The 25,534-nt window shown below is 45.0% G+C and overlaps 1 protein-coding gene across 2 annotated transcripts in view; it reads left to right on the top strand.

Annotated features, from left to right (window-relative positions):
- Nucleotides 1–303: 303 nt before the first annotated feature.
- The window catches only part of uhrf2 (ubiquitin like with PHD and ring finger domains 2), a 130,265-nt gene continuing 105,034 nt past the window's right edge, over nt 304–25,534 (top strand). Inside the window, exons 1-2 of one of the 2 annotated variants that reach the window (XM_080188493.1) lie at nt 304–416; nt 741–929. In XM_080188493.1, coding sequence (XP_080044619.1) covers nt 777–929 — 153 coding nt within the window. In that variant the 5' untranslated portion in view covers nt 304–416; nt 741–776. Of the gene's footprint in view, nt 417–527; nt 930–25,534 lie in introns of those variants that run through there. The other variant, XM_080188492.1, reaches the window with a different exon arrangement.

Genomic DNA, 25,534 nt, shown 5'->3' on the forward strand with positions numbered 1-25,534 from the left:
TGTAAAGTACTGCTAGACCGGACAGTGGATTCACCTGGATCAATGGGCTGACATTTGTATCAGATATGAAGATAAATGTCCTGCAAATGACAACATTGCAAAACAAAAGTCTCAAACATGATTTCACCATGAACAAATGGGGTTGGAGATGGTAATAGCACATCCCCATGTACAGCTTTTGAAAGATTTCTAACGCGCTACTTTAAAAAAAAGGGGGCTGGAAATAAGGCGGAGTTTTGAGTTTTTCCGCATCCCGCCAAAAGAGGGGAGGGGGAAGACCGGTAACCCGAAGACAGAAAAACAAGAGGAGAAGCCAGATCTGTCTTTGGAAGGAGTGTGAAAGCTTGTGTGGGGGGTTGGGGGGGAACAATGAACCATCATCACTCCTGACATGTTTTAAAGAGGACGTCTCAAAGGTGAACTGAATGTGGATTTTTTAAAAAATATTTTTTAATAACCTCCTAGAATTAATTATCATATGTTCGCGAGATTTGCTGAGCGCCGTGACCCCGTGTGTGTGTGTGCTCAGTAAACAACACACTGGCTACACTCACTGGAGAGACTGAGTGAGGGGATTGCGAATATTCCCCCTCACTAAGAAATATCTTCTTGAGTGGGGGTGGCGGGGGGAAGAAACCCCCCCCCGCACTCCTCACACCATTATTATTAATTCCTCCTTTCTCGCCTATTATCCGCTCCGATGGTATTAATTCCATTTTATTGTCTCGCTTCTGGTTAAGAGAGAGAGAGGACACACAACACACAACACAAAAAAAATGTGGATTCAAGTACGGACTATCGACGGCAAGCAAACGCGCTGCATAGACGATTTATCCCGACTGACCAAAATTGAATGCTTGCGATTAAAAATCCAAGAGAGCTTCGGTGTGGACCCGGAATGCCAGCGCTTGTTCTACAGAGGCAAGCAGGTAAAAAAAAACTATATATATCTATAATTAATATTAATAAATATATATATAAATGTGAGAATGGAAACCCATAAGCTTCACTGTAGCTGTTTCCTGTTACAAAGTAACCCCCCCCACCCTAAACAAGGATGTTCAGTTCTCCTGGAAGGATAACCAGAATTGGTTCTTTATATTTATCTCCCCATTTCACAGTGGGGCTGGATACAAATTGATGTTTTTGTCGCATATGTTGTTTAACCACCGCCGCCACCCCCTCCTCACTATTTTAATGTATTTATTTTCAGCCATTTATTTATTTGGGGGTGCAGGAGGAAAGGATTTTTTTGAGGAAAGCTTCCTTTTCCTTTTTTTTGAGGCGATGTATGTCCGCACTTTGGGGGGGGGGGGTTGGTTTATTGAGGGGGGGGGGGAAGCTGAGGTGCTGGAATGAATTCACTGTTGTCTCTGTCTCTCTCTGTCTGTCTCTAGGCATCGAAGCCTATTTTTTCTTGACTCATTCCGGGAGCCATGGCTCAACATGTTTCAGCTCCAGGCAGGCCCTGAGCAGAAGCGCGAAAGGGAAGGGGTGGGGAGAGGGGAGGAGGGCAGTGAATAAAGTGGGTGATGGCCTCATTTCTTAAAAAAAATGTATATATGCTGTGTTCTTTTTGGAATTTTATTGAAAGGTTGAGGTCCCTACATTTAATTGATGATTTGTGTCGACTTTGTGGATGTGGCTACAACACACTCACTCTTAGACACACACACACAATACAATCGCTTCCATGTCCGGTGTGGCGAGGAGTTAATCTGCTGAAGGGCCTATAAATGTGCCGCACACCAGTTGTTGCACAGTATGCGCCACCCTCTCCCCTCCTTTTTTGCCGGGGTGGGAATGGGGGGGAACTGGGCTGCATGCATCGCCCTCCAGCAGCTCCGCAATGAGGGCTTTGTGCCCCTTTTCCTCCCCCTCCCTCGGTGCCCCTTTTCCTCCCCCTCCCTCGGTGCCCCCATCCCCTCCCCCTCCCTCGGTGCCCCTTTTCCTCCCCCTCCCTCGGTGCCCCTTTTCCTCCCCCTCCCTCGGTGCCCCTTTTCCTCCCCCTCCCTCGGTGCCCCTTTTCTTCCCCCTCCCTCGGTGCCCCTTTTCCTCCCCCTCCCTCGGTGCCCCTTTTCCTCCCCCTCCCTCGGTGCCCCTTCCTGTCCCGTTCACCCTTCCTTTCCCCTCGGTGCCCCTTCCCCTCTGCTCCCTCAGTGCCTCTTCCTCTTCCCCTTCCCCTCCGCTCCCTCAGCGCCCCTTCCCCTCCGCTCCCTCAGCGCCCCTTCCCCTCCGCTCCCTCAGCGCCCCTTCCCCTCCGCTCCCTCAGCGCCCCTTCCCCTCCGCTCCCTCAGCGCCCCTTCCCCTCCGCTCCCTCAGCGCCCCTTCCCCTCCGCTCCCTCAGCGCCCCTTCCCCTCCGCTCCCTCAGCGCCCCTTCCCCTCCGCTCCCTCAGCGCCCCTTCCCCTCCGCTCCCTCAGCGCCCCTTCCCCTCCGCTCCCTCAGCGCCCCTTCCCCTCCGCTCCCTCAGCGCCCCTTCCCCTCCGCTCCCTCAGCGCCCCTTCCCCTCCGCTCCCTCAGCGCCCCTTCCCCTCCGCTCCCTCAGCGCCCCTTCCCCTCCGCTCCCTCAGCGCCCCTTCCCCTCCGCTCCCTCAGCGCCCCTTCCCCTCCGCTCCCTCAGCGCCCCTTCCCCTCCCCTCCCTCAGCGTTTCCTCCCCTCCCCTCTGCTCCCTCAGTGCCCCTTTCCCTCCCCTCGCTCAGTGCCCCATCCCCTCGCTCAGTGCCCCTTCCTGTCCCGTCCCCTATCATCAACTCTCCTCCCTCAGTGCTCCTTCCCCTCCCTCAGTGCTCCTTCCCCTCCCTCCCCCAGTGTCCCCTCCCTCCCCCAGTGTCCCCTCCCTCAGTGTCCCGACCCTCTTCTCCCCTCCCTCAGTGTCCCCCCTCCCCCTCCCCTCCCCCCCTTCCTCCCCTCCCCCCTTCCTCCCGTGTCCCCTCCCTCAGTGTCCCCACCCTCCTCTCCCCTCCCTCAGTGTCCCCTCCCCCTCTTCTCCCCTCCCCCTCCCTCAGTGTCCCCTCCCTCCCCTCCCTCAGTGTCCCCTCCATTCCTGTCCCCCAGTGCCCGCTCCCTTCCTCCCCCAGTGCCCGCTCCCTTCCCTTCCCTCTGTCAGTGCCCACCCTCCCTGCTCCCTCCCCCTCCCCTCTCTCCCTCCCTCCTCCCCTCTCCCCTCCCTTCCCTCAGTGCCCCCTCCCCTCCCTCAGTGCCCCCTCCCCTCCCTTCCCTCAGTGCCCCTTCCCTTCCCTCAGTGCCCCCTCCCTTCCCTTCCCTCAGTGCCCCCTCCCTTCCCTTCCCTCAGTGCCCCCTCCCTTCCCTTCCCTCAGTGCCCCCCCCTTCCCTTCCCTCAGTGCCCCCTCCCTTCCCTCAGTGCCCCCTCCCTTCCCTTCCCTCAGTGCCCCCTCCCTTCCCTTCCCTCAGTGCCCCCTCCCTTCCCTTCCCTCAGTGCCCCCTCCCTTCCCTTCCCTCAGTGCCCCCTCCCTTCCCTTCCCTCAGTGCCCCCTCCCTTCCCTTCCCTCCCCTCAGTGCCCCCTCCCTTCCCTTCCCTCCCCTCAGTGCCCCCTCCCTCCCCTCAGTGCCCCCTCCCTTCCCTCAGTGCCTCCTCCCTTCCCTCAGTGCCCCCTCCCCTCCCTCAGTGCCCCCCTCCTCTCCCCTCCCCTCCCTCAGTGCTACATCACAACTCACCTTCGTTCAGTGGATAATGAGGGGGAAAGGTTAATCTGGGCAAGAAACCACTTCCCTCGATCTTATGCAATGCACCACCTCACCCCCCTTTCAAAATGGCTGAGAGCTGTGAGCCTCTACATTTGGGGGTGAAACCAAAGCTGTGCCTTGTGTCTACGAATGGGGAAGGGGCAATTTAAAAATTGACCAACTAAACTGGAGATTTTGCAAAGGACTTTTTCGCTTAGTACATGAAAAACTAAAACAAAAAAAACTTTTCCTATCTTAAACACCTGTGGCAAAAATTGCGTCAGGAATGTGTCTGAGACTTGTCTTCATTCACAAACATTGCAACCTATATGAACTGCACACCAGTTCTCTCGATTCTGGATGTAATTGTGCAAACGGGCAACCGACCACCCAAACAAAAGTCTCCATATTGAGTGAAGCAAACGACTGTTTTTCATAATTGCGCATAGTTTTTTTGTTTTTTTTTACTGGAACTGTTGTGTGTAAATTGTAAGATGTTGCAGTTTCAGTGCGAGGGAGGCGGGGGACGGGAGGCTCCTGGGTTGGAATTGTTGCAAACCACCATGTTTCGTCTGGCTTTTTGTTCGTGCTGTGACAGAAAGGGGTTCTCTGGGCTTGACAATGTAACTGTTGAGTGCAGGGACATAGAGCTAGATTGTAACATCAGGTGGGTGCAACTGAGAAAAAAATAAAACAAACTTGGGCTTTGTGATGTTATCACTGGTTCCAAAGGTCCCGAAAAGTTGCTCACCAGTGGCCATGTGGTCGAAGGGAGCCAGATATTCATTGTTGCAGGGGAAAGGATGAGGAGGGCCTTCTGTTGCACACCAGTGCACACAGTTCCTTCGAAGCAGCTGTACTGTATATCATATCCGAGAAAAGTTGTGAAAGAGTGCAGTTTGAGTTTTGTTGACATGCACTCTTGGAGGTGGCAGACTATGTCTGCACTGGCTGAGAATCTGTGCTTGTTTTCAAACAGGAATTGCATAATAAATATGCCGTTTTTGGAGAATGGGAGTATAATTGATGTGTCTAGTTGTGGTTTCAAGTCATTAGCTTTCTGTGAGAAATTTTAAAATGTGTTGATGGAAAGCTTGTCTATAATTCATTTTGACACCTTATTTTTACTATAAACAGGAAGTGACTAGGTTGTACTTGAAGGAAGTGGTGCATTAAATAGAAGTTACAGTGCAGAAACAGATCATTCGGCCCAACTCGTCTATTCTAGTGTTTATGGCCCTCGACCGTTTTCCTCCCGCTTCATCTAATTCTGCTGACATGTCTTTTGATTCATTTTCCTCCCCTATACCTACCTTACCAAACCCTGTCATAATTACAAAGACCTCCATTAGGTAGCAATTCAGACTCCTAGAAGGTTACATGATTGGCGGAATGAATTAAAAGAAATATTCCTCGAGGTATTTCAAATATATGTATTATTGAGACATTATCCTTGGGCCTATTCAGTGGACCAATTGAGTTGCCCCAGTGTCACCTGATTGTTAATAAAATATTTCAAGTCTAAAATCTTAAACTTTATTAATTATTATCACAAATAGGCTTACATTAACACTGCAAGAAGTTACTGTGAAAATCCCCTGGTTGGCGCACACTGGCGTCTGCTTGAGTGCACTGAGGGAGAATTTATCACGACCAATGCACCGAATGAGCACTGGCTGAAAATCTGAAAGCTTTCGGACTATGGGAGGAAACTAGAGCACTTAGAGGAAACCCATGCAGACGGGGGCGGGCTGGCGGGAGAACGTGGAAACTCCACACAGACAGTGACCCAAGCCAGGAACCAAACATGGGTCCCTGGCTCTGTGAGGCAGCAGAGCTAACGACTGTCCCAAAATAACCAATTAAATGGAAGATGCTTACAATAAACCCAAATCAATTGTTCCAAGTATCAGAATGTTATTGTTAGCGTCGGTAAGACACCATATTTTACAGTCTGCAGTGACCAGTGATCTCATATATATCGATATCGCAATACACATTTACAATTTGGAGGAAGGAACTGAAGGCAGTATTGCTAAGTTTGCAGATGATACAGACTTACGTAGAGGGACAGGTAGTATTGAGGAAGCAGGGGGCTACAGAAGGATTTGGACAGGTTAGGAGAGTGGGCAAAGAAGTGGCAGATGGAATACAATGTGGAAAAGTGAGGTTATGCACTTTGGAAGGAGGAATGGAGGCATGGACTATTTTCTATATGGGGAAATACTTAGGAAATCAGAAACACAAAGGGACTTGGGAGTCATTGTTCAAGATTCTCTTAAAGTTAATGTGCAGCTTCAGTCGGCAGTTAGGAAGGCAAATGCAATGTTAGCATGTTGAGAGGGCTAAAATACAAGAACAAGGATGTACTTCTGAGGTTGTATAAGGTTCTGGTCAGACCCCATTTGGAGTATTGTGAGCAGTTTTGGGCCCCATATCTAAGGAAGGATGTGCTGGCCTTGGAAAGGGTCCAGAGGAGGTTCACAAGAATGATCCTTGGAATGAAGAGCTAGTTGTGTGAGGAAGGGTTGAGGACGCTGGGTCTGTACTCATTGGAGTTTAGGAGGATGAGGAGGGATCTTATTGAAACTTTACAGGATACTATGAAGCCTGGACAGAGTGGACATGGCAAGGACGTTTCTGCTAGTAGAAAAAACTAGAACCAGAGGGCACAACCTCAGCTAAAGGGACGATCTTTTAAAACTGAGATGAGGAGCAACTCTTTGCCACAGACAGCTATGGAGGCCAGGTCATTGTGTGTCTTTAAGACAGAGATAGATAGGTTCTTGATTAACAAGGGGATCAGGGATTATGGGGAAAAGGCAGAAGAATGGGGATGAGAAAAGTATCAGTCATGATTGATGGAGCAGACTCGATGGGCCGAGTGGCCTAATTCTACCCCCATGTCTTATGGTGTCAGTGAACCATGTCTAAGGCCACCATGGTGAGGGTAATGGCCACAGTATAGAGCCAGCCAGGCAGAGCAACATTTCAACGTTCTCCTTGACAATTTCATCTGTCCATACTTGACCTGAACGGAGCCCAAAGAGACAGCAGATGAAAGGCCACCTAATTACCCACCCCTCTGCATTGGATGGCCAAAGATGAGGGGCATATGAATGAAGTATAGCCAGAGCAGCCCCTCTACAAAGTTAAAATGGGTGCTGTAATATCTCGCCCTCAGCATTCTTGTGAAACATTATACTTCCAGACCATTAAAAAAGGCAAGTATCCCAGGAATCCATTAGAGTACCTTTAAAACTTGATGAATAGCTTTGCTCCATGCCAGTATTCTCCACCTCAGGCTTCAATTAGTGATTAAGCATATCACAATAGGCAGCCTCAGCTGGGCAGCAAGGTGGAACATCAGGGTGTGTCAGAACGGAAGACACAGTAAGAAGTCTCACAACACCAGGTTAAAGTCCAACCAGTTTTGTGAGACTTCTTACTGTGTTTACCCAAGTCCAATGCCGGCATTTCCACCAAATGGAAGACCACAGAGGAAATGGAGAATGTGCAGGAGTAGTTCATACCAGAGATTTGGCCATGTAGCGCAGAGTGTCAGGAAGGGAATTTGAGGAGTGACCAGTCAAGTTGTGAGATGGGACATTTCAGGACCTCAAGCCAGTGGGGAATTCCACCCCATCTGGAGTAGGATTACCCCACATGTGTGAGCTTCCTCTGTAGACTTGGTGAAGTCAGGCCCGAGTGTAACTTTGACCACGGGCTGAAAGTACTGCCAAGACATCTGCACCGGCTGTGGGATGTAGTAGATCCCGTAGCAAGGTTAGCCAAGATTCTATCCTCAACCACTACATTTAATAAAACATGATTAATTGATAATCCATCTTGTCACCATTGATGGAATCTTCTGTGACCAGTATCTTGACATGGTTGCTTACATAAAATCATTGCGTTCTGAAGAAACTTACAGTGCATGAAATGCAGTGAGATGCGATAAGGCAACGTATAAATGCCATCTTTAATTAGTGCCATCTTAAAAGTTGTTCACCCAGTTTGTCTCTCCACCCACTCCTGGCAATTGAAGTCGTAATTTTCCTCTTGGCTACAGGGGCCACTTTTAATTGTGGAATAAAAATATTTTTGGGTATTTATCTCGAGTGATCTTGCATTTTTTTGTTCTTTCAAAAGATTAGATCCCAATTTGTGGGTTTTCAATTTAGTTAGAAAAACTAGTCATTTTAAACCCTATCTCGATACTACTTTCTCACAATGGCCCATAGTATTTCAATGCCTCAAGGTACTTGTCCTGACCATGAGTATTTGGATTTTTTGCCCAGAGTTTCTTTGATATTTGATATAGAAATTATTTTGTAATTTATATTGATTTCTGTGTTATTTTTAGCACTGGGCTTTTATGAAATTTCCTGCAGAACCTATTTGCCTGCGCAGGATCATTAAAAAAAAACCAGATCAAATCAAACGTAAACGCAGCACAGCCAATAGGAGCAATAGTGCTTCTGTCATCTGCCAGCTTAGCTCACTCTCAAAACCTCTTGCAGCTGCTTCTCTTTCTTACCGAGTATTACCGAGAGGTATACTCATTGGACAGGATGACTGAACATTCATGCAGTGGGATGATGTGGATACAGCATGACAATAAGGTGCACCGGGACTGCTGGCACTGTGGCTTAGTATAGTCCACCAAAGGTGTTTGAGAAGTTTACTAGACTGATATCAGGAATGAGTAGGTTGTCTTATGAGGATAGATTGGCCAAGCTGGCTTGTTTCCATTGGAGTTTGCGGATGACACAAAAGTTGGCAGAGTTGCAGATAGTGACAAGAATTGTCAGAGTATACAGCAGGCTATAGATAGATTGCAGACTTGGGTAGTGGAATGACAGATGGAGTTTAATCCAGGCAAATGCAAGGTGATGCATTTTGAAAGATCAATTTCGGGTATGAATTATACAGTAAATGGCAGAACCCTTAGGAGCATTGACACACAGAGGGATCTGGGCATACAGATCCAAGGATCTCAGAAAATGGCAACACAGTTGGATAAAGTGGGCAAAAAGACACGCAACATGCTTGCCTTCATCCACTGGGGCATTGAGTATAAAAGTTGGAAAGTTATTCTTTCATTCTAACATACTTTTGTCTGGTCACCACATTATCAGAAGGATGTGGATGCTTTGGAGAGAGTGAAAAGAAGGCTTGACAAGATGTTGTCTGGTCTGGAGGACTTTAGGCATGAGGAGAGGTTGGTTAAACCCAGATTGTTTTCACTGGAACGGCAGGTGCTGAGGGACGACCTGATAGTCTACAAAATTATGCGAGGCATAGATAGGGTGGATAGTCAGGGGCTTTCTCCCAGGGTGGGAGGGTTGACTACAAGAGGGCTCAGGCTTAAGGTGAGTAGTGGTAAGTTTAGGGGAGATGTGCAGGGAAATGTTTTCACACAGAGGGTGGTGGGTGCCTGGAATGGTGGTAGAAGCAGGCACATTAAAAATGTTCAAGATGTATTTTTGGTAGACACATGAACGGGAGGCGAACAAATAGACAGAAACCATGTATTGGTGCAGGCTTGGTGGGCTGAATTGCCTGTTCCTCTGCTGTATTCTTTGATGAGGATAACTTGATTGAAGTATAAAAGATCCTGAAAGGACTTGACAAGGTGGAAAGGATTGTTTCCTCTTGTGGCTGAGCCCAGAACTAGGAAGTACTGTTTCAAAATTAGGACAGAGATGAGAACTTTTTTTCTCTCTGAGGGTTGTGTGACTTTGGAATTCTGCCTCAGAAGGTGTGTGTGTGTGTGTGTGTGTGTATGGGTGGGGTGGGGGGGGATAGTCACTGAATATTTTTAAGGAAGAGAGATAGATTCTTGTTAGCTGAGGAAGTTGAAGATTATTGGAGGTAGATGGGAATGTGGAATAAGTAATAGGAACGTCAGCCAGAGTCTTGTGGAATGGTGGAGCAGGCTTGAGAGGCCAAATGATCTACTCATGCTCCTATTTTGTTTGCCCTTAGATGCCATAAACCTCATTTTTGCCAATATCGGTTAACTGGACAGTGCTGTGCCTAGAATTTTGAGGATCTACTTATGCCAATGCATTCCTGGTATAAATGTAGGAATCTAGTGCTAGTTAGTTTTTTTCATGGAGTAAGTGGAAAAGCTATGTAAATGACAACAGACTGTTGCAGTCAATGTTTATGCTGCTTTGGGTTACGATCAGTGAAATTCACACTTACCGATGTGTCAGCATAAAAGGGGGAGAAGAAAAGAAAGTCTTTGTTTTTAAAACACGCTCTTAATGGACCACAGGATGTCGCAAAGCGCTTTACAGCCAATTACGTACGTTGTTTTTGAAAGTATAGTCACTGTTGCAATGTAGGAAGCATGGCAGCCAATGAGCAGACAACAAGCTCGCTCAAACAACAATGTGATAATGATAAAAAAATTTTCAAGCAATTCTGGATTGTTATTGCTGTTACCACCTTTTTGCATTGATTTCCAAAGTGGTTCAATGATAACATTCTTTCCTTTAGTCAGAAAGTTACACGTTCAAGCCCTATTCACTAAACTCACAAGGAATCTGGGACGATGCTTCAGCGCAGTACTTAAGGGAACGCTTCATTAAATGCATTAAAGGAAGAAATGCAAGAGATTTCTTCTGCTGTCCTGTGTAATTTGTATCACTCAACCAACAGCACTGAAAAAAACAGTTATTGGTGTTAATGGGATCATGCTGTGCACTAACTGGTTGCTGTGTCTCAATGCATTGCAAAACAATAACACTTCAGAAATATTTGATTGACTGTGAGTCAATTTAAGACATCTGAAAGACGCTAGATAAATGCAGCTGCTTTTTTTCCCTTGCTGAGAACTGCTCCTGAAACCAAATGTAATCTTTGAAGGATATTCTCAGCAATGTTATTCCAGTAATGTTCTGTTGAAAACCTCAAAGAATCTTTGATATACCAAAACTAATGAGGAGAGACATATAAGAGTCTATTTGAGGCACCAACATTTGAACCCAAGTCAGAAAGTCTGGGTTTCAAGCCGAAGCACAAGACTTGAGCACACAATTTAAAATGATACTTCAGTGCAAGTAGTGAGGGAATGTTGCAGTCTGAGGAGCTGTCTTTCAGATATTAAATTAGGGGCTTGTTTTTCTCTTATAGTAGATGCAAGAGATCCCATGGCATCATTTGCCGAAGACTAGGGATTATTTTTAATGACTAGGACAGCATTTACCCTCAACCGTCAGCAACAAAATAGACGAGTTGGTGAATTTGCTATGTATAAATTGGTTGCCAAGTTTGCCTTCAGTGGTGTCTATGCTCTAAAGCTATAGCAGTTGTAAAGTGATTTGGGATGTCCTTGGGGTGTGAATGACTATGTGCAAGTTGGTTCATTGTTTATATTAATGCACAGAGTGCAGTTTTAGGGAAACACTCTCCCCTGTAGGCAACTGGCTTTACAATCTTTTACTTTCCTGCATCATGACACAAGTGATTGTTCTCTTCTGGTTTTACACAGAGCAAAACCAATTAGGTTTCCTGTGACTACCTTTGTGCTCGTCTCGAATATCTTTCTTGCCCTCGCCCTCTGTGGGCCCCTTTTGTGCCTTGCACATTTTCTTTGTTGAGATGGCAGTGAGATATTGGAGGCTTGGGGGGTGGGGAGATTTGGGTCTTTGTAAAGTTGGTGAAACCCACCAGCCCTGTCCCCGCCCCCCGTTTATGCAGGTGGCGGGCACAAACTGGAGATCCATATGCGCAACTATAAAAAGGACCAGGTTAAAACATGGTTGTTCAGTGAGGATGTCATGTTTGTAATTTGTATCAAAATAAATATTTATGAAAGTGTGTGCAGGTTGACTCCAGTTCCATCCTTCACTGCCTGGCCTTCTCCAATATCATACCTCTGTCTCCCCCACTTGTGTGAAGGCCCGATACCAACACTATTATCGTTGAATAGTTACATCCATTATTATATTTTAATATTGCACCAGATTCCAGTATGTTATTAGAAGATGTTACTGTTGTAATTGTTTCCATATCAGTACAGGGTCTGTATTCATAAGATGAAGCTTGCTGCACCCCAGCCTCTGTTCGTTCTTAAATTTTCTTTGTACTCGGGGGAGGAGGAGGGGACCTGTGATAACCAGTTTTTGCCTTGGAGAGCTTGTATTTTAAAAGATCATTGAACTTCTACAAAATTGTACGCAGCTGCTGCACGCCGTGCGTTCCTGATTGTTGTGAGGCTGCGTAGACACGCACCTTAGAGTGAACATTGTTCTATCTTCAACTTGGGCGTTTTTTTGGAAATTTTTTTCTCGTTGAATGTAATTCTTGTTGAACTTAACTTGCCTCTGCCCCACCCCCCCAACGTCTCCCCTTTTCTGATCTCGTTGTTCATTTTGAAGCAGGGAACAATATTTTAAAATAAATTATTGGCTAGAAGACAGTCAAAATGGCAAAACATGAAAATTAACACTATCATTGAATAGTCAATCTTGTTTTCTTTATCAAACAACAAGAAGCTGCTAATGAGGGAATTCAGTAACTTTGTGGAAGAGGACATAGCTGACCAAACACATGGATTAGATGGGTTTCACAGGTTGGTGCAACATCGAGGGCCGAAAGGCCTGTACTGCACTGTAATGTTCTATGTGTAGAACACCAAATGTTACCATGGTAACTCATGTTTTGCATATAGGATTATTGTAGAGCTTCATATTGAAGTACTTGCTTTAACATCCGCAAATACTGTTGACCCAAAGTAATTGATGGTTCAAGGATGGGCGTCATTTTAGCCATCCCATGTTAATTTGGTTGTCTAACACTGTTAGCTGAGATAATGTTCTGAAGAATGTTTACCCTGATGGTGACGGCTAAAAAAAATTCACACAAAAATAGATGTGGTAAATTAAGCTATCGGCCATCGTTAATGAAAGGAATAATGTAGACTATTCTCTGGACTCTATTAAATGACAGTCATAGGACTGTGGCACAGTGATATTGTCACTGGACTAGTAATACAGAGATCCAGGGTAATACTCTGGGTTCCGGATTCAAATCTCACAATGGCAGGTGATGAAATTTGAATTCAATAAAAAATATCTGGAATTAAGAAGCAACTGATGACCGTGAAACCATTGTCAATTGTTATAAAAGCCCATTTTGTTCAGTAATGTTTTTAGGTAGGGAAACCTGCCATCCTTACCTGGCCTGGCCAACATGTGACTCCAGAGCCACAGCAATGTGGTTGACTCTGAACTGCCCTCCAAGGGCAACTAAAGATGGGTAATAAATGCTGTACCAGCCAGAGCCAGATTCCATGAAAGAACAAAAAAAATGAATCTTTGACAATTTGTTTTCTTTTTGTATTACGATAGTCTTTGGTTTTTGCTTCCAGGCGTCTGATGATGATGGCACAAACGTGCAAATTGCAAACGTATGTGGAACTATAGTACATTTTGTGATTTGGTGGGTTCTTGGAATAAAGAATGTGCTTTTATATTTCTGCTGCAAGCTGCCAACAGTAATGCAGACGTCATGGGATATAACTTGGTTCATGACACGCTTGATATATATGATAATGTAGTATTTGGCAAAAGACCGTGTGCAACCATTACAGCCAGGTACAATGCTGCCCTATGTTGCATCCGGGACATAGTTTTGAATTTAGATCAATCTAAGTGGGGGAGGGGATGGGATTTGGAGGAATGACTGTGTCGTGCCAATGGTGGATAGTTTTTATTTTGAAGATACACTCTGCAGATCCTTTCTTAACGGCTTCTTGTGGAAACGAGTGCAGCATGTAAACAACGGCACAGTTTGATAAGAGTTTCCATTCACCTGCAGTCTTGTTGGTGAAAGTTAAAGTCGTACAATGATGCAGCAAGGAAGGAGGCCATTTGACCCATAGCCCTTGTGCCTGCTATTTGGTAGCACTTAGTCCCACTCCATGCTCTTTACCTATGGTTCTGTAAGTGTTTTCTCTTAACAGTATTAGAACCATAGAATCCCGACAGTGCAGAAGGAGGCCATTTGGCTCATCGAGCCTGCACTGACTCCAAAAGAGCACCCTATCCAGACCCATCTGCCTGCCCTATCCCTGTAATCCTGCACATTTACCATGGCTAATCCCTCTAATCTACACATCTTTGGACACGAAAGGACAATTTAGCATGGCCAATCCACCTAACCTTTTGAAATTCACTATTGAGTCTGTCCGATATCCTTTCTGGCAGTGAGTGCTAAAAATCATGACAATTCACTGGGAAGGGCGGGGGAAATTCCTCAAGTTGTCTCTGTTTCTGCTGTCTAAATCAATGTCCATTCACAACTGGAAACAGTTTCTTCTTATTCTATCGGAAGCCTCCGCGATTTCGAATTTCCTCTAATCAGCTCAGTCATAAAGAGAACGATCCCCAGTTTCTTCTTGTAATTGAAGTCTCTCATTCCTGGTACCATTATAGTGAATCTCACTCTGGCATTGGCATCTGTGCTGAAGTGCGGTGCTGAGAATTGAACACCACTCCAGCTGAGACCTAACCAGCGTATAAAGGTTTACAATCCCTTCCTGCTTTGTACTCTGCCTCTATTAATAAAAGTAAGAATCTTGTATTTTTTTAACCACCTTCACAACCACCTACAAAGACGTGCATGTACACCCCTGGGATTTCTGTTCCTGCACCCCCTTAAAAAGGTATCATTTAATTCAGGCTTGTCCGCCATTTTCACTTTCTATTTTTCACCTCACTCAAGGGGACAGTGTGCAAATTTCAGAAAGATCAGGTTTGTCGCATTAATTTGAATTTCGGAAAAAAGTTGTGGCATTAAGAAAATAAACAACTCGCTGAGCAAAAATAATGAAATGACAAAGCAGTAAATTGTTACATTTAAAAATAAAAGAAATTAATAAAAATGAGCAGACTGTGAGGGTTGGAGAGTCACTCACTCGCTCACCCTGTGAGTGGATGTTGGTATGTGGTGGTGAGTGTGAATAACAAATCTGAGAGCGGGAGGAATGCAGACTCCCTCGCACTCCCTCTGCCTCGGGTTCCCGCTCCCTCACGCTCTCTCTCAGCTCCAAGATGGGATTTTCTGGCCACACTCACCCCAAAACCAGAAAATCCTGCTCGAAGTCAAAGGATTTTTCCATGGTCCGCCCCTCGCTCAGTACGATTCCCGTGGCGGGCGGAACGGGAAAATTCACCTCTCTCTCTCACACATGCAGCCAGCCTCTTCCCCATCAACTCTTCTTGTGATCTCAGGCTCCACAGTGTCTAAGTCCTGGCCCTCTTGTCAGGCAGCCTCTCCTCCCCGGGGCCCTCTTGTCAGGCAGCCTCTCCTCCCCGGGGCCCTCTTGTCAGGCAGCCTCTCCTCCCCGGGGCCCTCTTGTCAGGCAGCCTCTCCTCCCCGGGGCCCTCTTGTCAGGCAGCCTCTCCTCCCCGGGGCCCTCTTGTCAGGCAGCCTCTCCTCCCCGGGGCCCTGTTGGCCCTTTTGAGGATCTGCATACATAACAGTATCTACACCACCCTCATCAACCATGTTCCATAAGCACAGAACTCACTCATATTGGTCAGATATGTTTTACTCCATGCTTTTCCAAATGTTAGATCATTTTGTTCTGCATTATTATATTGTGACGTTTCCCCAGCACTGAGATTGGGCTTTACTTTAGTTGTGGTGCAGGCAATGTGCTTTTGAGATCTTTGCTTAGTGTGTAAGGATCATAGTGTTCTGTATGAGAGTTGTTGGCATGATGGCTGCACGCAATAAAGTAGGAAGTGGTTTGAGGCAAAGGAGACGAGTGGGAATGTGGACAGTTCAATGTTGGTATTAAAAATGCTCCCAAACCAGAAGAAGCACATTTTCCACTTACAGTCAGAGAAGTTGTTTCCTTTCTAACTGCCATCTTAGCTTGCAGGATCCACTATTTTTTCATAGAATTCCTAAAGTGCAGAAGGAGGCCATTTGGCCCATCGTGTCTGGACCAACTCTCCAAAAGAACACCTTACTCAGACCCTCTCCCCAGCCCTATCCTCGTAATCCTGTGCATTTATCATGGCTAATCCATGTCTCCTAGATATCCTGGGACACTGAGGGGCAATTTAGTATGACCAATCCACCTAACCCGCACATCTTTAGACTGTGGGAGGAAACTGGAACACTCAGAGTAAATCCATGTAGACAGAGAGAGAGTGTGGAAATTCCACATAGTCACCTGAGGCCTGAATTGAACCCAAGTCCCTGGTGCTGTGAGGAACTAGTGCTAACCACTGTGCCACCGTCCTGCCCAGTTGATGGTAAAAGTTTCGTTGGGTATCCCATGTATATCATAAGACCCCAGTAAGACTGTTGCCTGACTCAGACAGCTACTTCTGCTTCCCACAGATCATTTTAATTCTTCCGTCTCCCCTCCCTTCCCCTCACAGCTTCCATGTGGAGTAAGGTGTTAAAACTCACCTTTCCTTGTTTGATTCAATTAGGCCTGGTAACATAATGTGTCTTAGTTATTTTACACTTCATTTTTTGGAGCAGAGGCAGTATTATTGTGTGCATGCGCTGGTTCTGTAGATGTTACAGAAATGTTACAGAATGAGAAACCTGAAATAAAAATAAAATGTTGGAAAATCTCAGCAGGTTTGGCAGCATCTGTGGAATGAGAAACCAAAGTTAACATTTTGCGACCAGATGACCCTTCATACAGAATTGGAGAGGGGTAGAAATGTGACGAATTATATGGATGGAGAGGCTGACGGAGGAAGTGGGCAGAATAGAAGGACAAGGATATGTTTGAGCATTGGAGAGATTGGAAGAGATGCCATGGGCATAGACAGAGCGAGTGTTAATGGTGCTTTTAAGGACTTGAAGAGTGCTAATGGAGACTTTATAATGGCTGCATATCTCATAGAAAAAAACATAGAAATTCTATAGTGCAGAAAGAGGCCATTCGGCCCATCGAGTCTGCACCGACCACAATCCCATCCAGGCCCTACCCCCATATCCCTACATATTTACTGGCTAATCCCTTTAACCTACGCATCTCAGGACTCTAAGGGGCAGTTTTTGTTTGTATTACCAATCAACCTAACCCGCACATCTTTGGACTGTGGGAGAAAACCGGATCACCCGGAGGAAACCCACGCAGACACGAGGAGAATGTGCAAACTCCACACAGACATTGACCCAAGCCGGGAATTGAACCCCGTTCCCTGGAGCTGTGAAGCAGCAGTGCTAACCACTGTGCTACAGTGCTGCCAGCATGCTGACAAACGTGACCAAAACTAATACTTTTAAAATTAACCCTCCTCTGATGAGAGTAACGGAACTTGTATTATCTCTCATTTCTAATAAATAGGACTGTATAGTCGGTTGGAGGGCAAGATGTCCTTAGTTATTTTACGCTTCATACTAGAGGAAATAGAAGCCTTCTGTCACTCAGATGTAATTGTTTCACCAATCCTCTGTCAAGCTCCAGCTCAGCTTTTTAAAGTGAGCCATCTTGGAACATGAGGTAAGGTCTCTGATAGCTTACACACACACACACACACACACACACACACACACACACACACACACACACACACACACACACAATTGTCAACTGCCTGAAGCAGGCCTTGACCGCGTAATCTGGGCTGACATAAGTGCAGTGCAGAAGCGCCACTCTTCAGATGAGATGTTAAGCCAAACTTCCTGTTCAGAGTGGATGTAAACAGCCCAAGGCACCACTGGACGAAAGACAGGGAGTTCTTCTGGAGTTACAGGCACTTGGCTGACTGTGGGGGGAAATAAAGTATTTAGTTGTTTACTGTTTACGGGACCCTGCTGTTTACTGTCACGTAACAAGACTGCACATAAAATGCGATTCATTGGCTGTAAAACACTGCATAAATGGTTTGTTCTTGTATGAGTAGTTTCAGTTTTTGCCATCCCTTCTTTAGGATAGAGATGGGAACAATATTTGGTTTTCAAAAGTGGTTCGGCAAATTAAAAATGCTGCTTTCTGCCCCAGTGAAATCTGAGGCGGAGCTTTTTAAACTGGTCAAGTCCGCGTGGGCTGAGTGAACTCATTCTGGGTCTGGCAGCGATATTATAATTGGCCTTCGAGTTCTGGCTTTAGGGCAGGTTAAATTGGCCAGGCTTTCACCTTCTGGTTTGCTGACAAGTGATTGTCTCAGGTGAGCCGGTATTTCTCTTGGTTGTGAAGCCCTTACCCCCACTTCAGATAATTCGCCCTGGACGTAAAAAGTGATTAATAGATTTGCAAGCAGGAAGTGCTTTGTGTCTGCCTTTGTAACTGGACATGTTGTAAGAAGCAGGAAGGAGGGGGGCCTCCATGCTGGCGGAGTAAATGCCATCTAGTGGATGAAAACTGGTGAGCTTCGCATGCCCTGTTATCCCCAGTCAAATGTTGTGCCGAGGCATTTCAGATAAAATGGTAGGTAATCTGGACTCAAAATTGGCACCACCTTATTCCTGAGGTTGAGTAATGCTGGGGAGTTGTCAGTGAGGATGTTGCGACTGCAGTGTCCAAAAGCTGAGGCACCATTACCTTAAATTACATCAGAGGTTTGAGAGAGTCACGTTAAAAATTGAACTATAGAGCCTCAGTTAATAAGTCCTTGTGGATTCTGTACATGAAGCCCCATAACTGAAATTACCAACAGAGAAAAAATAGCAAGTCCACCCAAATTCTGGAATAAGAAATAGGTCTCCTTAGACATGGCAACACATGCATTTATATAGTGCCTTTTGTGCAAAAAAATGTCCTTGGTTGATTTATGGGGGAGTGTGGTGGGGCAAGGGGTTGCGAGGTGGGGAGAGCCAAAGTAATCACTGCTCTTGAAATCTGTTGATAGATGCTTCTTGTGGAATATTTAAAAAGCATTTTCACTGCAGTAAAGCCAAGCCCACCCTGCATGTGCAGAATCTTTTATTGCAGTTCCTGGCAAATTTAATGTGCTCAAAATATATCCAACTGTGAGTTTGTAATATGCTCAGAAGTGACAATGTCAGGAGTGAAAATTGTCTTAATCTTCAGTACTAATTGCAAAACTTTCTATATATCACATGCAAGTTGTCCTGGAGTCTAAAAATAGCATCCTGGTGCATTGCAACGATATTTTAACCAAATAAGCAATCATAGTATACGGAAACAACTTAATTCTAACTACAATTTATAGATCTGTTTTACAATAGCTTCTTTGCACACATGGTCAAAAGCATATTTGGGACACCTTCTCTCTTCCTCACCCCCACCAAGCATTTCAGAGCGTATAAATGATTGTTTTTTAATTCATTCATGGGATATGGACGTCACTGCCTGGGTCAGTACTTATTACTCACCCTTAATTGTCCTTGAATTGATTGCTTGCTAGGTCATTTTGGAGGACATTTAAGAGTCAACCACATTGCTGTGGGTGTGGAGTCTCATGTAGGTCAGACCGAGTAAAGATGGCAGATTTCCTTCCCTAAAAAGTCATTAGTGAACCAGATGGATTTTTCTAACAACGGTTTCATGGTCATCATTAGACTTTTTTTAAAAAGCCAGTTATTTATTGAATTCAAATTTCACCATTTGTTGCGATGGGATGCAAATCCAGTTCCCCAGAGCATTACCCAGAGTCTCGGGACCTCCAGTTCAGTGACAATACCACTACACTGCTGCCTTCCCTACTTTTCATATCAAGAATTAAAATTTTTTGGTTCCTGCAAACGTCTAGCATGTGACCCAGTTGAACATTTCATGAAGTGTAACAGAAGGAACACTCATGCTAATGTTTGGGAAAAGCTGTGTAGTTTGGAGGATGCCACCAATGAATTTACATGGATTATTCGACTGCAAAGTTTACACTTTTTGCATGAAGTTTGTGAATTTTCAGCTCTGTTGCCCAGTATGTGTACCCCAAGAGCTAATGGGAAGCTGTTGACTTAACAAATTTAATGAATAGCAAAGCCGCACGTATCAGGCAGCTCCTGTGTTTATTAGGTAGTGTTGCAGTTAAGTTCTGGATTGGGAAGGGGAACGGCAGCTGAGGAAGGCGGATGTCTTCTTGTGCATGGCTATTGGGTGAGAATATGATTTGGCTCCATTTTGGTGCTGTGCAGAATTAACTGCCTCGCTGACACTTGCTGTTGAGGCTCACTTATTAACTAATTCATTAACTTCGGGGAGGCACTGTGGTGGAGAGGTGTGGGGGATTATACTCAAAACAATCAAATGATGGAACAGCTAAATTATGAAATTAGATTGCAGCAAAGTCGGTGTCTTATGGAGGGGAACAGAATTGGTGAATAAATTTCAGCTATACTGGGGTTGTGTTGCCAACGTCTAACTTTGTCTTTGTTTGGTGGGGGGAGGGGGGTAGGTTTTGCGAATATGGAATGTAAGTGTTCAATAAGTATTTTATATCTAATAATACAAAATAATTCTGATTCTAGAACAAGGTTGAATTTATATTTTTAAACGATGCCCTCGTTGAGAGTATCAAAAACATCAAATAAATGACACAGAGTCGATTGTTAACCCCTCTTGTAGGAGAGTTCTGAAATGGCTTGGATATAAAGATTAGAAGAAACATTAGGTCAGTTTTAAATCTATCTGCTGGAGACTTTCATGAATTCCACATCTGCAGATTTGCTATGTGACGTCCCCAGTACTGTTTGAGTTCAGTTTGGGTTGTGAGGCCTCTTTCGCAGGCTTTTGCTATTCACCGGAGAAATGATGTAAGAAATGTTGTTTTACTGAGTGATGGGGCGCTGTGCTAACTAATACCTTTGTTTACTGCTGCACATGGCTGGTTCAGTTCCAAATCTATTAGAATGAGCAAAGGTCAGCTTGGCATATTTAGTTTCTTCCAATCCTGCTCCATAACGTCTTCCAATGCTATAAATGTACATGGGCTGCAATCGCTTAATTTGTGGCACAGCTCACAGGCCCTCAGCTGCTTCTTGTCCTCCTGTCACTGAAGTGCGTTAAAAGCTGGTTTTGTGTGCAGTCATTGGCCCTGATATTTCTGTTCCTCCTCCTTGAAATGTAACCAGAACGCTGGTGGTGGGTATTGACCTATTTGCATGCAGAGTAAGCTTTGCGTAAGCATGACTTATTTGTCAGCCTTTGCCTCCGAGTCAGAAGGCTTTGGGGTCATGCCTCACTCTCTAGACGGATGCTGCTGGCGCAATCCTGACACTGCACCATCGGACATGCCATCTTTTGGATGAGCTTTTAAATGGATTTACCTTTTGCACCTTCACATGAACGTAAAACGCCTGATGCTATTCAGAGCTAAGCAGGGGAGATAACCCCAGTGTTGAGTCCAATATTTATCCCTCAACCAACATCATGGATCAGAATTAGATTATTTTTGTGATCTGGGTAAATCTGCTGCATTTCCTGCAGTAAAAAGTGACACCATTTCAAAAATATTTAGTTGATTGTAAATATTTCAGGATGTCCTTCATTCGTTCTTTCCTCAGTGCAGTTATTTTCTAATGAAGGTTCTAATTTTGAATTTGCCTGTGGTAGTTAGTATATTGTAGTGTGATTCCGCGGAATCAATTGCAAGATGGGATGCTTGACAAAGGTAATTGGGCACGTAAATGCTTGTATGGGCTTCTGATGTGAGCTGCGTGCGTGCTCTATTCTAGCACTGAAGCTCCCAAATTTAAGTAGCAAACCCCCTCTCAGAACTGCCAGCTGGCTACAGGCCCCTATCACAATTTGGGTTTAATGTTTCAACCTTATTCGTGTCCAAGCTTTGTAGAAATTATAATATATGTGACCAACTTAAACAATGCCTTGATTGTATTGCCCACCATTAATGCAGTGGCTGACGTTTTTTTTTCCAAGCGTAGGCCCACAAAGCTTGAATTGATTGGTGAATAGTTGAGTCTCAGGTTGCTCAGTAAATTGCACACTGATGCATAACTCCAATTATTTTGTGCACGCCACAGTTGGGTGAACAAATCTTTTGTTAACTTTCTGCACCTGTTTTACTTGATTCCCCTCCCTCCCCCAAACCCGAGGCTTGTCTGGCTTTAACCGCTTCCAATCACAGTCTTTGTATTGTTGCCAAAACTTTGAGGTGGGGAATGCCCACGATCGTGTGTCATGCTGTGTGGACTTTTTAAAAAATTCATTCATGGGACATGGGCGTTGCTGGCTGGCCAGTAGTTATTACCCATACCCAGTTGCCCATGGATAGCAATTGAGAGTCAGCTACACTGCTGTGACTCTGGAGGCACATATAGGCCAGACCAGGTAAGGATGGCAGATTTCCTTCCCTAAAGGACATGTGTGAACCAGATAGGTTTTTCTGACAATCGGCAGTGGTTTCGTGGTCATCAGTAGATTCTCAATTCCAGATATTCTTTATCAAAGTCAAATTCCATCACCTGCCGTGGTGGGGTTCAAACCCGGGTCTCCAGAACATTAGCTGAGTTTCTGGATTAATAATTCAGTGGTAATACCACTAGACTTTCACTTCCCTAGTGAGGATGAAATGAACTGGTGAAAATGAAAGAGTCAGCCGTTAATTCTTGGAATTAAAGAACCTTAAGCACAGAAAGGCCACTGCCGAGGTCAAGGTTAACGATTTATAGAAATAATGGTCCCTGGCAAACCCCATGGCATTCTCCCCTTCAAGCAGAAGAACATCCATTCACCAATACCTTCTTGTTTCTATTCTTGAGCTCATTCCATGCCTGTATTATCACCATTCTTTAGGTCACAATTTTCTCACTAGTCTGTTATGTTGAGCTTTCACAAATGTATTTTGGAAGTCCATGTACACAACGTCTGTTTCATTACATTCACTGGCCCTTTCTGTACTGGCTTAGCCTTTAGTAAATCTTCATTGACAGTTGCTTCTCCAAACACTGTCCTCAGACCCTTTCCCAGCTATTGACTTGGATTGAAATAGACCGTGTGAATCCTTGGTTTTCCATTTAATGCTATGCCGAGCTTCAAACGCCATGTGCTAACTGTCACCAGTACATAAGAACATAAGAAATAGGAGCAGGAGTAGGCCATCTAGCCCTTCGAGCCTGCCCCGCCATTCAATAAGATCATGGCTGATCTGTCGCTGCTCAGTTCCACTTTCCCGCTTTCTCCCCATAACCCTTAATCCCCTCTCTTATCAAAAACCCATCAACCCGCGTCTTAAAAATATTTAGCGAGGCAGCCTCCACCACTTCAACGGGCAGAGAATTCCAGAGATTCACCACCCTTTGAGTGAAGAAGTTCCTCCTCAACTCCGTTCTAAACCGCCCCCCTTTTATCTTGAGGCTGTGCCCCCTAGTCCTACTGTCTTTTTTGAGCGGGAAGAGTCTCTCCACCTCTATCCTATCCATCCCATTCATCATCTTATAAGTCTCAATGAGATCTCCCCTCATTCTTCTAAACTCTAACGAGTACAAGCCCAGTTTATTCAGCCTCTCCTCATAGCTCAACCCCCTCAACTCCGGTATCAGCCTAGTAAACCTCCTCTGCACTCCCTCCAAGGCCAAAATATCTTTGCGCAGGTGCGGTGCCCAAAACTGCACACAGTACTCCAGCTGCGGCCTCACCTGTCTATTTCTATTGCTGCCCTTCTGTCGCTATTCTAATACCCCTGCCATCTCCCAAAAAACCCACTAGTCTGAAATGCAGCAACCTGTATACTGTTCTGCCCTGCATCCCATTCACTTGTAATTGACCTACATTGACTCCTGTTAAATTATATTAAATTTCAACTACTTATCCTAACCAAATCCTTCATGGCCTTGCTGAACCCTAACTCTTCAATGCTCATCAAGCTTTATATTATTCTGCCGCAACTCGCAGTCCTCAAATTTTTTTCTTTTCAATTATCCAGCTCTTTCCTATACCTCATAGTGATGGATCCTTTGGTGGCATTGCCTCCACTCTCGCCTAACCTTCTGTCTACACCCATTATTCTGCTTCTTCAAAAATCTTTTCAAAACCCTGGTTGGCCAGCTTTTGATCAATTTTTGAAGTTCCATGAGACATTTTTCTCTATGTTCAATTTCTTTATGCTCAAGAGCGCTATAAGAATGCAAGCTTTCTTTTATGTTTGCTACTCAGATTACTGTCTCTGCAAACTAATCAACTGAACTATTCTTACCAAGACCATGCCCCTTTAAACCATGCACACATTTATGTACAATATAAATGACAGATTTTATTAGTGGATATTAAATATGTAGAATTTTGCTTGTGATATTGAATTACAATTTGTATTTTTTAAAGATACATACACTGGAACTCTGAATTTTTTTCTTAAATCAGTGCTGCAATCAGCAGAATTCCTCTCCCCCCCCATATAGTATTGAGAATGTTTCAGCCCTGTCTAGGTCCACAGCACCAGTTGGCGGGTTTTGATCCAACAGGATCCAGGTTTCTCTTGGTGGTGTAAAGACTTGCTGTCACAGGGACATATGGCATGTTCCTCCTTATCTGAGGCACCAGTTTTGGAGATAAAGGGTGTCTGTTGGAGTTCCCAATCAGGAGGCTGGAGTAGTTGACCCTCTGCTCCTCCAGATTCTGCAAGACCATCTGCAGCTGGTTTGCCTCCAGGCAAAAGACCAGGCAAGTGTCGCTAATGGTTGTCTCTTCCCACTTGGTGCATGGCTCCAGGAGTCCCTGCCAGCTGTCTTGAGTAGTTTGCAAGAGAATGGGTCCTCTGTGGAGACCTCTGACTCACACTAGGTGCAAGCTAAGGGGTAGCAGATGACCAGATGGCATACAGACTTGCCCTCCCCAAGACAGATCTGGACTACGCCATAAAGCTTTGGCATTTGAGAACGTTAAGTGAGCAAAGAAACACTGTCCAATGAAAAATAAATGAATTTAAAAAAAAGGAAATCGCATTTAAACTGGACTTTAAATTCACCATTAGGCACATTTCTCCCAATATACTACAGCTACACATCCTCATGTTGTCTCGCGTAGCCCCAGGGGTATGCATACCAGTTTGGGAACCCCTGATGTTGGGGATATCCTGAGGATTCCCCTAATAAATGAATTAGCTTATCTATTGAGTATTTGAATCGGGGCAGAGCGAAAATAGCCTCCCAGGTTTAATTTCTAATTTGTTGTGCCGAAGTAGTTAATGGCAGTGCAGGCACTGGGGAGAGGTTTTGTAATCCACGTACGGCTAGGGTGAGGGAAGCTGGCCTGAGTTTCCTGCCCATGATTTGCTGTCAAACAGTCTGTACACGTCTGTCAATGTTGATGAGATTATTTCATTTATTCTTCAAGCATGCTGCCAGATTCTGACATGTACAGCCCACAGTGCATATTTCCTTGTTTAGAACATTTTTCTGGCCCAGCTTTCATTAATTTAGCATGGATGTGTTGTGTAGGATCAGAAAGTATCTGGTGGCTTACGACTGGTACCAGGGTTTATCGGGTTTGATTGTGGGGCACGAATTGAGTTAAATAAAACATAAGACTTGACATATTCTGCAGAGAGTGCATTTTCTTGTGTATTAGCGCTGGTGCTGTCTGATCTTTTCCTGTGATTCAAAGCCACAGGACAATAACACATATTAGCAAAATGATATGGTAGAGCTGGTTGTAGTTATGATGCAAGCTATAACACAAAATCTCTGATTGTAAAACTATAAACCTAGGATCTGGAGTTGCACCCATCTTTCATCAGCTGATGGACTCAACGAGCAATGATGTCTGAAGCGAACACTCAGCCAGAGAACATTTGTTTCCATAGTACCTCCCCTCATGTTCTGGGTCATAAAATGTATTTTACGATTGTTGAGCATGCAAATGCCGTTTAATTCTTAACAGCAGGATTCCAATGCCGCCAAATAAAAAAGGCTTGGATTTGTGCTGTGCCATGTATAA

This window comes from Carcharhinus amblyrhynchos, chromosome 5 (assembly GCF_965287045.1).
Source record: "Carcharhinus amblyrhynchos chromosome 5, sCarAmb.v2.hapA, whole genome shotgun sequence".
NCBI lineage: Eukaryota > Metazoa > Chordata > Chondrichthyes > Carcharhiniformes > Carcharhinidae > Carcharhinus > Carcharhinus amblyrhynchos.